Source organism: Osmerus eperlanus, chromosome 6, assembly GCF_963692335.1.
Source record: "Osmerus eperlanus chromosome 6, fOsmEpe2.1, whole genome shotgun sequence".
In the NCBI taxonomy this organism is placed as follows: domain Eukaryota; kingdom Metazoa; phylum Chordata; class Actinopteri; order Osmeriformes; family Osmeridae; genus Osmerus; species Osmerus eperlanus.
In genome coordinates this window covers 22,471,584-22,487,043 of record NC_085023.1, presented here as the reverse complement: position 1 = coordinate 22,487,043, position 15,460 = coordinate 22,471,584, and the positions used below count along the sequence as shown (strand labels likewise).

At 50.7% G+C, this 15,460-nt stretch overlaps 1 protein-coding gene across 1 annotated transcript in view; it reads left to right on the top strand.

Moving 5' to 3' along the window:
* The first annotated feature begins 94 nt into the window (after window positions 1-94).
* ptk7b (protein tyrosine kinase 7b) overlaps window positions 95-15,460 on the top strand; it is a 64,238-nt gene continuing 48,872 nt past the window's right edge. Inside the window, 1 exon segment of the mRNA XM_062464443.1 lies at window positions 95-776. Within this exon segment, the coding sequence (XP_062320427.1) occupies window positions 662-776 (115 nt within the window). The 5' untranslated portion in view covers window positions 95-661.

Here is a 15,460-nt window from a genome sequence, read left to right as displayed (position 1 = left end):
CATATCCCAAGTAGTTGGATACCGGAAACGGTGGCGCTGGGAATGATTGAGCGAACTAGCGCGCACACTCAATTTGCTTTCCCCGGTGAGGTGGGTAGGCGGGGTTTCCTATTCTGTACAGCTGATACAGTGGAACATGCGGATACATGCGTGACATTCCACCCACCTGGACTACCCCGGAAAGCAAAACACGTAAACCCAGCGAGAGCGCGCAGTAAAGCTGAACGGCGAGTTCCAACTTTGGCTCCGCCACCGAGCATTGAGTCGCAGTCTTGGTTCAGGACTGAACAGGTCTCACGATCGGGTGTCAAGGGAACAGCCCTGAAAGTAGGCTGGCAGAGGCAGGTTTGGTATTTCGATTTACTAATACTTCTACAACGTTTATATTACAAACCTCAACATTCTAGAATAATCTATGCAATATTGCAAACTTTGCTTAAGCCTACACGTTTTTATAACTTGTATTTAGAATTGCGTTCGTGCTTGGTCGCTTCAAGTTTGGTCGCTCATCGTGAGCCTAGGAAGGTAGCACGGTTGTGAAACCACCCACGGACACTCAGGTAGACCGACAGAGACGTTACGTGTGGTTCAGTCCGGTCTCTGGCTTTACGGTTTCACATTGCTAGGTCACCACGGGGTCGAGGTTGTACATTGTACAATCATGGAACTATCAGCGACTGAAAGAAAACGACGGGAAGGCGAGAAGACTTCAACGGCGACCAACAAAAGAATGTCACCGGTGTCTTTCGTCACAGCTGGCATCGTCTTCATGAACGGTAGGTAATAAACTTGGATACGGTGCTTGTTGCTGTTCAGTCACAATGAAGTGCCGACAACTCGCATATTGCTTTCTCTTCCCGGTCGCCCGACCTGCTTTACACAACCACAACACTAACGTACTGGTTATAGCGTTAGACACTCAATCGTCATGCTTAATTAACAAAGTGTAACAAAATGAACACATGAAGACAGTGTGGGCAAACATGCTATGGGAACTCGTAACTTCCACGTCATAATTTACCACTGTACCAGAACCTTCCCTGACATGAACGGACCGGCCAGGAAAGACGGGATCTCTTCAGGGAGGGAGCATTAATGTCTGGTTCCTGCATAACTAACTAGAAAGGAGCCTGTTCACAGCTCGTTGTGTACAGTTATGATGGCCAATTTATTCCCCTTAGACACAAAAAAGCATATTCCTCACAGGATTATCATATGGATCACTCCATAGCTCAGTGCTAGAGGTGTGAAGGTCTATTCCAACATGCTTTTTCTATCATTCATCTGTCATGTGTACCTGCAGCTCTGGGTCACTGGTTCCAAAGCAACTCAAAATCTAAATCAACATAACCACTGTTCTCCAGACAGGTCTGAGAGTGAAAGTTTCAGTGATCATTGAACATTTCAGAAAGTCAGGAATTAGCAAGGTATCCTTCCAAGGTTGTCAAAGGAATGTTCTTCCCCTGCCAGTGATCTGACTCATTAACACACAGCTAATCATGTCATAACTAGGCAGGTTCGATTACATCTCTCCTCTCTCTCTCTCCACCTCTGTCTGTCTGTCTGTCTCTCTCTCAATTCAATTCTCTCTCTGTGGATCAGGTGATGTAGAGTGTGTTTGGCTATGCCTCATGTGAATTCATAGTGGTCTTGTTCCTTGTATAAAGAGTCCTGGCCTGAGTAGCTGTGTGCCGGCCCTGTGCGAGCCGGCCCTGTGCGTGCCGGCCCTGTGCGTGCCAGACCTGTGCGAGCCGGCCCTGTGCGAGCCGGCCCTGTGCGAGCCGGCCCTGTGCGAGCCGGCCCTGTGCGAGCCGGCCCTGTGCGTGTCGGCCCTGTGCGAGCCGGCCCTGTGCGTGTCGGCCCTGTGCGAGCCGGACCTGTGCGAGCTGTGTGCTAACAACACGTTATTAGACATAAACATAAACAGTTCCAGGTACAGAATGCCTGGGCCCAGTAGAGATCCATACCAACCTCCTGGATGAAATATTGACCCATGGCTTTTTGAGGACGGACGTTCTGTTTTCTTGTTCCAGCGTTCGTTTGGGTTTTTATCTCCGTCTTGTTTCCATTCAGCTGAGTGTGCTGCTCCTGACTCGGCACTTGGGCAGATGAAAGCCACTTATCAGGTTAAACATCCATAATGTATGTCTAGTGTGTATTCCCCCTCTAGTCTCCACCTAGAGCCACTGGTATCCCAGCACACACACACATACACAGCATGCATACATACATACACATACACACAAACAAGCATTTGTAATCCCGTGGGTGTGATCAATCATAATGGAGAGATGTGGATTAGTATCTGTTTGCTGCTGTAAATGGATTACAGTGCAGGGTGCTGCTTGCCTGTGACATCTGTGTACACAATCCTGCATCCCTCCCTCCATCCCCCCCTTCAGCCATCCATCTATCTATCCATCCCTGCTTGGTGCAGGCACTAAGTGCACATGCAATAAATCAGTGTGTACACTGACACGCGATATTTGCATTGCATCATCACAGTGGTTTATATGTCTCCCTGTGTCATTTCATGTTGGATGGTGTTATGTTTAGCCTGCAAGGAGATTTGGGGGTGGGTGGAGATGCATAATGCAGATGTTTGCACAGCTAAAGTATTACATGGTTTATCTTGGGCGAGTAGGGGGGGGGGGGGTGAAGGCAGGCGCACAGCCTTTCATCTGAACACAGTTACCCTCAACGTGAGATGACAATGGTTAACTCACCTCAATGGTTACCTCATCCCCATGGTTACCTCACCCCCATGGTTACCTCATCCCCATGGTTACCTCACCTCCATGGCAGCTCCTCTGGCTGGAATCTTTCTCCTTCTCCCTTCCCCGGTTGGCATGTGCAGATTCACACTCACTCCATCATCAAGAGAACAAAGATGCATCAGGCCTATTCTGCAGGGAGTATTCTCACTCCCTTAGGGGGTTAGGGGAGGGTTATGGTCTAAACTTGCAACCCAGGACCCTCTCCTCCCCCTTTCCCCTCTTCCTTATCCTCTTCCCTTATCCTCCCCACCTCATCCTCCCCCTTCCCTTCCACATTTACGTTTACATTAATTCATTTAGCAGATGCTTTTTTCCAAAGCGACTTACAAGAAAGAGCTTTACAAAAAGTGCATAGGTCAATGATCATAAACAACAGCCAAAACATGAAGCATACATTGTGAAAAGCAAATAAGTGCCAATGGGTAGAACCAGAAGAGCATGCAGTTAAACAAATTACAACTAAACAACATGATCTTCGAAAGTGCTACAGTGTACCTGGAGGAAAGCCAGCAACAATAATATAATTCACAGCGAGTACAAGTATTTAAATCAGTTACAACTAACCAACAAGTGCAACAAGTCTTTTCAATAAGAGTCATTGAGTTCCTGGAGGAAATGAACTAACATCTGATCCAACAAATCTTTCAAGTACCGTTGTACTTCCGTAACGAGTGCGTCTTTAGCCTTTTCTTGAAGGTGGAGAGACAGTCAGTATCTCTGATGGAGGTGGGGAGATGATTCCAGCATTGGGGGGCCAGGCAGGAGAATAGCTTGGGTTGGGAGCGGGCGCTCTTGAGAGGTGGGACCACCAGACGGTTGTTAGAAAAAGAACGTAGGTGGCGGGTGGGGGTGTAAGGCTTGCTCCTCCTCTCCCTCCATACTGGAGATTGACACCACTGGATTTTTTTTTAAGAAACTGAAAGGAAAGTCAGAAGAAAATCACAATCAAACTTTTGTTTACATATTTATGAGTTTCCAATTTTTGATTGGAGTTGAACGATGCTCGTGGATCAGATGCTGCCAAGAACAACTGGAACTGTTTCTCATCTGCTTTTGGGTTGAGACCAGAGAGGATGAGGAGGAGGAGAGAGGAGGAGGGAGGAGGAGAAGGGAGGATGAGAGAGGAGGAGGAGAGAGGAGGGAGGAGAAGAGAGGAGGAGAGGAGGGGAGAGAGGAGGAGGAGAAGGGAGGAGGAGAGGAGGAGAAGGGAGGAGGAGAGAGGAGGATGATCATAGGGCTGTTAGGGTTTGGAGAGATTGTGGGTCATTCTAGAAATGCGACCCCTGGCAGGGTTGTATGGTGAGTGCTACTGCTATGTTAGCATTTGTTAACTTGTCAGCATGTCTTAGCCTGTGTCAGTGTGTGTTAGCATGTGCTAGTATGTGTGTAGTACCTAGGTACCAGTCTCTAGTACCAGGAATCCTGTTCCCCCTCCTGACACGACAGCATGATGATCGCTGCTGGTCAGTACAACCGCATCAGCACCCGGGCTTGTGCATGCTGACTGTGACTGCTGGACTTAATGGTCTGTTTAGTTCTAAAATGCTGTGTGTGAGAGAGAGGGGGGGATGGGGACGGAGAGAGCTGAAGAGAGTATGAGTGTGTAAGAGGGAGAGAGGGAGAGAGAGTATGAGTGTGTAAGAGGGAGAGAGGTGAAGAGAGCATGAGTGTGTTAGAGAGAGAGAGAGGGAGAGAGAGAGGGAGAGAGAGAGGGAGAGAGAGAGGGGTTGAAGCTCTGTATCTCTGGTCTCCTGGTTGGCTGAAAACAGTTTGGTAGGAGCTCAGCTTGGAGCCTGGAGCACCTTGACACTGAACAGACCCCCTCCCCCAGGGCCTGTCTGCCTGCCCGTCTGCCTGCCTGCCCGTCTGCCTGCCTGCCCGTCTGCCTGTCTGCCTGCCCGTCTGCCTGCCTGCCTGCCCGTCTGCCTGTCTGCCTGCCCGTCTGCCTGCCTGCCCGTCTGCCTGCCCGTCTGCCGGTCTGTCTGCCTGCCCGTCTGTCTGCCTGCCCATCTGCCTGTCTGCCTGCCTGCCCGTCTGCCTGCCTGCCCGTCTGCCTGCCTGCCTGCCCGTCTGCCTGTCTGTCTGCCTGCCCGTCTGCCTGTCTGTCTGCCTGCCCGTCTGCCTGTCTGTCTGCCTGCCCGTCTGCCGGTCTGCCATCTCATCTCTGGTGCCAGGGGACCCCCCCCCCCCCCTACACAGGCCACCCTCCCCTTCTAACCTGCGCTGAGTGTTTGTAATGAACACTATACTTACCATATATGTACTTTTACAAGGCAGACAGAGCCTATAGGCTACAGAGGCAGTGGTGGGCATGCCAGGTGTTGAAGTAAGTCAGGTGGCTGAAACAGAGAGAGTGCTTGTAAACTAGTTCTCTCTTGATCTCAGACATTCTTAGTGTTCAGGCCGTAAGATGGAGTTCTGTATCATAAGAAAATTGCTAAGCTACACACACACACACACACACACACACACACACACACACACACACCAAACTCCTTTGGACTTGAATAAGTCAGGCTTAGTTTGCCTCCAGGCTTAGTTTGCCTCCAGCTGTGTTTACAGGACAGCTTTCAGGGGTGTTAAACACCCACCTGATAAAAGATTGAAATCCTGTGTGAATCCACCTGGCTGGCTGTGTTGTCTGCTGCAGGGGTGAGGCTGAGGAGAGCGTGGCTTTGGGAAACACAACCTCCCACTTTGCGGTGGGGTGTGCTGCTGCTTCCAGACGCAGCTGATTAAGACGTGCAGAGAGGGAGAGGGAGTGTGTGAGTGTGAGTGATAAAGGCATAGAGAGAGAGACAGAGACAGAGACAGTGAGTGTGAGTTGGGGTAAAGGGCATCACTGCATAATCCCGGTCCGTTATCCCTGCGTGTCCCGACTGGGCTGAATAAACTCGTCCTAGCAACGTCCTAGCAACGGGCCGACCATGACACCTCCCTCCCCCACCCCTAGGTGTCCCCAGCCCCGTTGGTCTCTATTCCCCAGACCCCTGGTCTCTATCTCCCTGGCCTCCAGCCCCCCAGTCACCCTGGAACCCTGCCTCAGACTGGAGCCGCTCTCTGGAGCCGCTCTCTGGAGCCGCTCCCTGGAGCCGCTCCCTGGAGCCGCTCTCTGGAGCCGCTCTCTGGAGCCGCTCTCTGGAGCCGCTCTCTGGAGCCACCTCTGGAGCCACCCTCTGGAGCCCCTCTGGAGCCGCCCTCTGCAGCTCCTCTGGAGCCCCTTTGGAGCCGCTCTCTGCAGCCCCTCTGGAGCCCCTTTGGAGCCGCTCTCTGGAGCCGCCCTCTGGAGCCGCCCTCTGCAGCCCCTCTGGAGCCGCCCTCTGGAGCCGCCCTCTGGAGCCGCCCTCTGGAGCCACTCTCTGCTTCCTGGTCCTCTCAGAGCCCCGCTCGTACATGCTGGAGAGTGGAGCCAGCAGCCACACTACCTGCTCTGTTCAGCTCTGAAAAACCACTGGTGCTGCGTCTGAATACTGAAGACGCAGGCTCCTGTGAACATGGGGAGGGAGGGAGGGAGTGGAGGGAGGGAGGGAGGGAGGGAGGGGAGGGAGAGGGAGAGGGAGAGGGAGAGGGAGAGGGAGAGGGAGAGGGAGAGAGCTGCTCCTACTGGATCAACCTGCTTCAGCACCGTACCAGCCTGCTGGCTTCAAACAGACCTGGGCTGCGTTTCCCGATAACGATGGATCGTAGCAATGATCGAGCAAAATAACGAAACCATCGATATTTCTTATGTGCGTTTCCCAAACATGCTCGCAAGGAGTAGGCTAATCTATGTGCTTTCAAGAGCTACGAATTTTCAAGAGACACTTTAGCTACGGTGTCTTTGGGAACGGCCCGTAAAACTAAGATTCGTCATACGATGGATTCTAAGATCAACTTAGGCTTACAACGCTTTCGGGAAACGCAGCCCTGGGTGGTTAGGGTTGTGTTTGGGTGTAGCTTTGACGGCTCTCTCCCTTTTACACACATAAACACACACGCACACACATGAGATGCTTCAGAATGTGTTTTTCAAAACTGTTACCCAGTAAATCTTTCTCTCTCTTCCTCTCCCTCCCTCTCCTCAGCATCATGTTAGCCCCTGACAGCCTGCTTCATGTCGCTGGTCAGTAATTACTACAGGGAGCTCGTTATGTAACAGGGAGAAAATCAATGTGTCCCACAACTTTTAATTATGTTAATGAAACCTCAGTCACTCCTGCTCTTCTCTGCTAAACACTCACACTCTCTCTCAGTCTCCCACACACACCCTCACACTCTCTCTCTGTCTCCCACACACACACACTCTCTGTCTCCCACACACACACACACACACTCTGTCTCCCACACACACACACTCTCTCTGTCTCCCACACACACACTCTCTCTCTGTCTCCCACACACACACACACTCTCTGTCTCCCACACACACACACACTCTCTGTCTCCCACACACACACACACTCTCTGTCTCCCACACACACACACACACACTCTCTGTCTCCCACACACACACACCCTCACACAGTTCTATGCTGCCAAGTCCTCTCTCTCTCTTTTCACTATATGTTCATCCTGACCTCAACTGCCTTGGGTAGTTTCTTCTCTTCAGAAAGTCCTGGTACTGAGAGAGTCGCTAGCCTGTCTGGTACTGAGAGAGTCGCTAGCCTGTCTGGTACTGAGAGAGTCGCTAGCCTGTCTGGTACTGAGAGAGTCGCTAGCCTGTCTGGTACTGAGAGAGTCGCTAGCCTGTCTGGTACTGAGAGAGTCGCTAGCCTGTCTGGTACTGAGAGAGTCGCTAGCCTGTCTGGTACTGAGAGAGTCGCTAGCCTGTCTGGTACTGAGAGAGTCGCTAGCCTGTCTGGTACTGAGAGAGTCGCTAGCCTGTCTGGTACTGAGAGAGTCGCTAGCCTGTCTGGTACTGAGAGAGTCGCTAGCCTGTCTGGTACTGAGAGAGTCGCTAGCCTGGCTGGTACTGAGAGAGTCGCTAGTCTGGCTGGTACTGAGAGAGTTGCTAGTCTGGCTTGTGGTTCCAATTGGACAAACCCAGTGCCTTGCTTCCAAAACCCAGCTCTGTGATTGGCTCTCTCCTGAACAGGTCAAAGTTGTGAGGCCAGCCTGCTATGTCTGTCTACTTCCTGTTTATCAGAGTTGCATTCCTGCTCTACTTCAATGCATAGTGGAACAGGACACACACAGACACACACAGTCTTGTTCCATGCAGGTGCAGTGTTGCGTAGCCTTGTTGATCAGGGAAAAGAGGCCATTGTCTCATGTTTGTGTGTAGCAGGGTGATGCACGTACTGTCTCTTCTCCTTTCCCCTGCTCTACTGTACTCTACTCTGCTCCTGCTAACACAGTCTGACCCCTCAGTCTCCTCATTCTAGCCTTAGTCTCTTAGTGTGTTTGTGCTGACAGGGTAGACAGCAAGCCTGTGCTGCCTCTCAGGACTCACATTCAAACTGGGTCAGTTTGGAGAACACACTGCCTCTCTCTCACTCACTCACACACACACTGCTTCATACAGGTTTCCTCTCTCTCTCTCTCTCTCTCTCTCTCTCACTCACTCACTCACTCACTCACTCACTCACTCACTCACTCACTCACTCACTCACACACACACACACACACACACACACACACACACACACACACAGACTGTGTCCTTCCCTCCTCCTTCCGCCTGGCTGCCGGTGCCTCATCGCAATGTCTTTTCAGGGAGTTCAGAGCTACATCAGGAACTGCATCATGGGATTTTAACAACTGTAGAGCCTGGCTATTGTACAGTAGAGACTCTGGAAACATCCTGTCCTCTTCCTGGCTTCATAAACCATCCATTACTATATCCCTTCCTTTCCCTGTTCCTAATGTTTCCAGACTGGAAGCAGAGCAGAATCCAGTAGAGCAGAGAACCACAGGTGTAGCCTCAGTGGCAACACTGTGAAACCTACAAACGAGGAAGTAAACCCTGTACTGATAGAGGCCTGTCTCTGCCAGCCTGATGATCATCTGCAGCAGAAAGACACACTCGCATTCACCGTTAAATACAGTCCCTGGATGTCAAACGTGGAGAAGGAAACCGTGCCGTGTTCAGTGAGGCTGTGTGGCTCTGGGCTTGTGACTGCTGCGTGTTTGTGGCGTGACTTCACTGCGCTCCTTTCATCTCCCTGTGGACAGTTTCCAGGCATCTTCTTCTGCTTTGTGTGGCTCTCTTGTTCCTGGGAGGAAGAAAAGAGAAGGGGGAGTGAAAGACGACACCCCTGCCTCCTCCACAACCCTGTCTCTCCGTCTTTAAATTAGGTCAGGTGACAAATAAGCCCTGGGTGCATTGCCCTCTCTCTCTCTCTTCCTCCTCCCTCCCTCTTTTACCTCACCCTCTCATTCTCACTGTCTCTGTCTCCCTCCCTTTCTCTCCTTCTCTCCCTGTCTCTCTCCCTGGCTTCCTCCCTCTATCTCCTCTCTCAGGCTGTGTGAACAGGGCGCTGCAGGGTGGAACTGTGAAGAACTGAACCCAGGGATGTGTGTATCAGAAGCAGTAGAGTCTGTGTCGATGTCCTGGTGAGCAGATGTAGGAGAGCTCTGTGCTGTCGTCGTCTGCAGATTAGCGAGCCGGCTGCTAATGATACTCTTCTGGACCATTCTGTATTCAAGACGAGATGAAATACGGATGTGAAATAGCAGCAATTTATTCTTAAGCATGGAATTAACAAACACATAGCTTTTAGTTTATTCGTGTGCACTGTTTGTAATTGACATTTTTATGAAATGCTAATCCTCCCTCCTGGCTGAGAAGCTGGAACACCTCTGATACCCCCTTTCCACCAAAGGGAACTGGAAGCTAGTTCGGAGCTGGTGCTTGAGCCGGTTCGGAGCATGTTCAATTTGCAAGCCTTCTAAGAACCGGTTTCCTTTCCACGGGCTAGAGAGCCACCACAGAGTCACGTCATTACCTCACTGTATACATCTCATCTTTCCCAGCAACGCTAGCGCGGCAGCGCCAAACACAAAGCAGAGCCCGTCTAAAGGCTGTTTATCAATCCGAAGAACGCGAGGTTGAAATGTGTGTTTTCTTGGCTATTGCGCAATACCCTGGAATCGCAGCAGTATGACAACACTGCCATTATCAGTCCAATATTTTATAATCTTTTGCTGTATAGTGCTTGTGTATTACATTTGTGTTAAATATAGGCTCATACTTCAAAGTTCAAAACAAACTCAAAATTTGTGTTTGTCATTTCACTCATTTGATAGGATTATGATAAAATGCAGCAACTAATGACTGCACTGCGATGCTAGCTAGGTTATCGAAAAGTCGGAGCAAATTTACAAATTAGCCGTTTCATCAATAAAATAAGCACATTTTCAGCAACTACACTGCCCATTTCTCATCACATTTTAATTCAGATGCTGATTTACACGTACAGTTTGGCTGAAAGCTGAATTTTAAAAATTTACAGCAATGGCGGTCAAAGAATTCTGTTTGTCTTGTTGGTCACGGTAACCCCGCCCCTGACGCAAGCGGTTCTTACTTGGTTCCCACTCTAGCCCAGCTCCGATGCGGTGCTACTTGCGAACCACTTTCACTGGTTTGGAGCCGGGTTTCAGGCTGTCGAAAGAGAAAGAACTGGTTCGAGATTAAGCACCGGCTCCGAACCAGCACCCAAAACACGTCGGTGGAAAAGGTGTATGAGGGAAACAGCCTTATTATTTGATGGTGATTCAATAAGCCAGGTGCAGATGCTTCCTGGACATCAGGTTAGTTCTATCTTCATGAAAGCACAGGGCTTTAGAGGTGACCAGATTAACCACCAACTGGGTTAGAAGTTGACAACACCTCATGACGGAGGCCAGAGAGACACTCAAATGCTTCTCATCTCTTACAAAAGAAACTGCTGGTGTTCTTCATATTTTTTTAATTCTGCCATTGATCTTTTCAGGCTGTGTATTGATTTTTTTTTTTTTTTTTTACCAAGTCCACCGACAGTTAAAAAGGCATTAAACATGAGAGATGCAGAGGCATGTTCCCAGAATATGAATCTACTTAACATGGAGTCAAACAACAGACGGGCTGTAGACCCCAGTACACACCGAACTACACACACTCACAACCACTTCAGTGGTTTTCTACTGGGTTCACAGTTTTCCCATAGTCTTGTAACGTGTCATGATTACATGTAATATCATGGAGGATCTGGATCCTTCAGTGCGCCTGTAGCTGTAGCTCCTTGAGGTCAGAGGAGTTGGCGGGGACGAGAGACCCAGGGGAGGAGAGACCCAGGGGAGGAGAGACCCCAGGGAAGGAGAGACCCCAGGGGAGGAGAGACCCCAGGGGAGGAGAGACCCAGGGGAGGAGAGACCCCAGGGGAGGAGAGACCCCAGGGAAGGAGAGACCCCAGGGAAGGAGAGACCCAGGGGAGGAGAGACCCCAGGGGAGGAGAGACCCCAGGGAAGGAGAGACCCCAGGGGAGGAGAGACCCCAGGGGAGGAGAGACCCCAGGGGAGGAGAGACCCCAGGGGAGGAGAGACCCCAGGGAAGGAGAGACCCCAGGGGAGGAGAGACCCAGGGGAGGAGAGACCCAGGGGAGGAGAGACCCAGGGGAGGAGAGACCCCAGGGGAGGAGAGACCCAGGGGAGGAGAGACCCCAGGGAAGGAGAGACCCAGGGGAGGAGAGACCCCAGGGGAGGAGAGACCCCAGGGGAGGAGAGACCCCAGGGGAGGAGAGACCCCAGGGGAGGAGAGACCCCAGGGGAGGAGAGACAAGTTGTCTGGGGTCAGGGGTCATGCCTGGAGGACAAGGTCATGTTGCAGACCAGATGTCTGATGAACACCAGACCACACGCATGGAGACTGAGGTGAGGTCAGCCTCTGAAGCCTCTAATCAGAACCCAGAGAGGTTGAAGAATTCTGGTTGAGGATTATGGGTAACAAACAATCCATTGTCATTCATGGCCCCACCACTAAGTAGCAGAAAAGATTACTTGTACCTGGTTTCCCTCCAAAACTGTGCAAGAGTGTCAGCCCTGTTACAACACCCTCAATTCACCCATTTCTCACTTCTGAGTGGCTTGGATCTCAAAGTCTGAATCAAAGTTCTCGTTTTGATCATCAAGCCTAGATTTATGTTGCCTTCAAACTCTGTTCCATTTCTGCCAGAGGTGTTCCTCAGATCTGCTCGATCTCACATCAGCCGTGCTCTGTCATCCTCTGATCATGATCACATGGTCTTGGGGAAGGAGATGAAATGAGAGACCTGGGGCCTGAATTAGGAGTCTATCTCTGTCTCTCTCCTTCTTTCTCTTTCAGTCTGTCTCATTTCCACTTTCCATCTGTTTCTCTTTTTGCTCTGTATTTTCCCCTCACTCCCTCTCTCCTTCTCCTCTCTTTCCTTTCCATGTTTTCAATCTGTCTCCCTCCTATTATTTTTGTATCTTTCTGTATGTCTCTCTCTTTCCTCTCCTCTCTCCTCCCATGCAGCAGGCAGTCTTTGATCCCCAGTCCTCCACCAGCCTTGTGGAGGAGATCCATCAGGGCTTCAGCTTCAGGACTAAACTTTCCCCCTTAATCTCTGGCTCTGTTCTGTGGATGAGCTGTGCCCCTCTCTCTGTGGATGAGCTGTGCCTCTCTCTCTGTGGATGAGCTGTGCCCCTCTCTCTGTGGATGAGCTGTGCCCCTCTCTCTGTGGATGAGCTGTGCCTCTCTCTGTGGATGAGCTGTGCCTCTCTCTCTCTGTGGATGAGCTGTGCCCCTCTCTCTGTGGATGAGCTGTGCCTCTCTCTGTGGATGAGCTGTGCCCCTCTCTGTGGATGAGCTGTGCCTCTCTCTGTGGATGAGCTGTGCCCCTCTCTCTGTGGACGAGCTGTGCCTCTCTCTCTGTGGATGAGCTGTGCCTCTCTGTGGATGAGCTGTGCCTCTCTCTGTGGATGAGCTGTGCCTCTCTCTCTGTGGATGAGCTGTGCCTCTCTCTCTGTGGATGAGCTGTGCCCCTCTCTCTGTGGATGAGCTGTGCCTCTCTGTGACAGCATCTGTGGACACATCAGAGTTTTCCTGTGAGCGCTGGGGGCTGTGCCTCTCTGTGCTGTGGGGACTCTGCTGTGCTTCTCTGTGTCTCTGTGACTCTCTGTGCTTCTCTGTGCTGGGGGGACTGTGCTGTGCTTCTCTGTGCTGGGGGGACTGTGCTGTGCTTCTCTGTGCTGTGGGGACTGTGCTGTGCTTCTCTGTGTCTCTGTGACTCTCTGTGCTTCTCTGTGCTGGGGGGACTGTGCTGTGCTTCTCTGTGCTGTGGGGACTGTGCTGTGCTTCTCTGTGTCTCTGTGACTCTCTGTGCTTCTCTGTGCTGGGGGGGACTGTGCTGTGCTTCTCTGTGCTGGGGGGACTGTGCTGGGGGGACTGTTACTGTCTGTTACTGGGACTTCAGCCGTTCCAAGGGATTCATCTGTGATCCATGTGTCTCTGCAGGAACACTTTCAGACATCCTTCACTGTGTTGCACACAGAGGAGTTATACACCGGATTAACGGTGACCACATAGTATCTGGGGTTAGGCAAAATTAATTTCCATATTAAAGTCATACTGTCGCACAGATTACTGAATGGGATTAGCCATCCTTTACAACCACATTATAGCTTAGTCCAACGTGTTTAGTCACTGTATGAAATGGTTCACATTGAGGTGAGAACTCTGAGCTGTATAGGCTGCAGGAAGTGGATTACTGAACTCAGGTGAACACCTTCCATAGCTCAGGTGAACACCTTCCATAGCTCAGGTGAACACCTTCCATAGCTCAGGTGAACACCTTCCATAGCTCAGGTGAACACCTTCCATAGCTCAGGTGAACACCTTCCATAGCTCAGGTGAACACCTTCCATAGCTCAGGTGAACACCTTCCATAGCTCAGGTGAACACCTTCCATAGCTCAGGTGAACACCTTCCATAGCTCAGGTGAACACCTTCCATAGCTCAGGTGAACACCTTCCATAGCTCAGGTGAACACCTTCCATAGGCCACATGGAGACTTCTGTGCCAGAGGTTCTTGCTGTGTCCTTTTCATGAGCTCAGGCTTCTTGGTGGCGAGTGCCTGGCATCTCTCTGAGCGTGGTGGGGAGATGATTGGTTCTCCTGAAAGTGTTCAACAAGCGGTACTTGTTAACAGCTAGCAGGGAAACAGACTGGAATTGAATTGGAACCCTTGTGTTTCTGATTTGATTTGGCGCATATCTTTTTTTTATCCTGTTAATTTTAGCAGTGCCAGACTATTCAGCAGAAACCCATTTTCCACATTTAATGGAAGATTATTAAAACTGGATCAGGCAGGAAGATTCCCTCTTACTGGGTGTGTGTGAGGTAGAGCAGTACTGAGGGTGTGTGTGAGGTAGAGCAGTACTGAGGGTGTGTGAGAGGTAGAGCAGTACTGGAGGTGTGTCAGGGGCTCCTTGTTAGAGAAGAGTTTTGACCCTCCAGAAGACTGGATCAGAGAGCCTGTGTAGCTCAGCTGACCCCAGAGTCACTCCTGTCAGTCACAGTTAGAGTTGGCTGATTTGTAGCCCTCTACCCACCCAGCACTGGGGGTAAAGCAGTATGACCTCTAGCCTTACAACAAAAGTCTTCTTGTTACACCGTCATTATCTGATTATCTCTTCTATGTAATTTCACACAGGAAACTCCATCCTAACAACCTTCTACCCTGTTGTATATTTAACCAAGGAGAAGACCCTAACAAATTGTCACATTCACCCAAACACCCACAGCTGCCCTGGTTTTCAGTTTACTCTGACGAGAACTGAACGGTTGTTCTGTGGCGGGAGGTTGATAACAGTCAGGATATAAATCCTGTCATTGTTTATGCCAGAAAACAAAAGCTTTCTGAAGGATGTCTCAACTGAAAACACAAGCCAACATTGTGTTAACACAGTCTATCCTTGGCTTATTCCCCAACCCCCCAACCTCTCTCTTTCTGTCTGTTTGTCTGAAACTTAAACAAAACAGTTCGCATACCTTCCCAGATAGTAAGAGGTTGTTTTTGTCCACAGTCGACTAGAGAAACCTTCTCTATGGGAGCCTCAGGAAACCTTTCCTCCGGTTCTGAAGTCCCACATTCTGTCCCACAGTCCCAGTCTGTGGAAACTATTTGACTTGAGCCAGGCAGCATTTCAAACGAGAGGCAGTAAAACAGGTTCCCTGTGATAAATAGCAGGCAGAGTTGACAGTGTCGGCTTTCGGACATTGTAGCAGCTTTCTTCTCTGAAACATGAGGCTGCTGCAGATAGCAGACCCAGAAAAGCTCAATAGGGAAGTAGCAGAGAGAGGGGGGCAGAGAGAGAGAGGGGGGTGAGAGAGGGGGGCAGAAAGAGAGAGAGAGGGGAGAAAGAGGGGTGAGAGAGAGGGGGGCAAAGAGCGAGAGAGGGGGGCAGAGAGAGAGAGACAGGGTGACTAGGGGAGGGAGAGGGGAGGGAAGGGAGGGGAGGGAGAGGGGAGAGAGAGGGGAGAGGAGTCATGTTACAGGGGTGCCTGAGGGTGGTTAAAAGGATGGAGACCCTAACCTTAAAGGATGGAGACCCTAACCCTGTTCTGGGAGATTGTGTCTCTGAGGCCCTGAGGTCAACAGGACTACAAAGGCAAAAGTTAAGTGTCTCTGTGTGGTAGACAGCAGAAATGAGCTTCATGATGGTGCTCTGCTGTACTCTCCCGCTCTGTCTCTGGGCTGGACTGT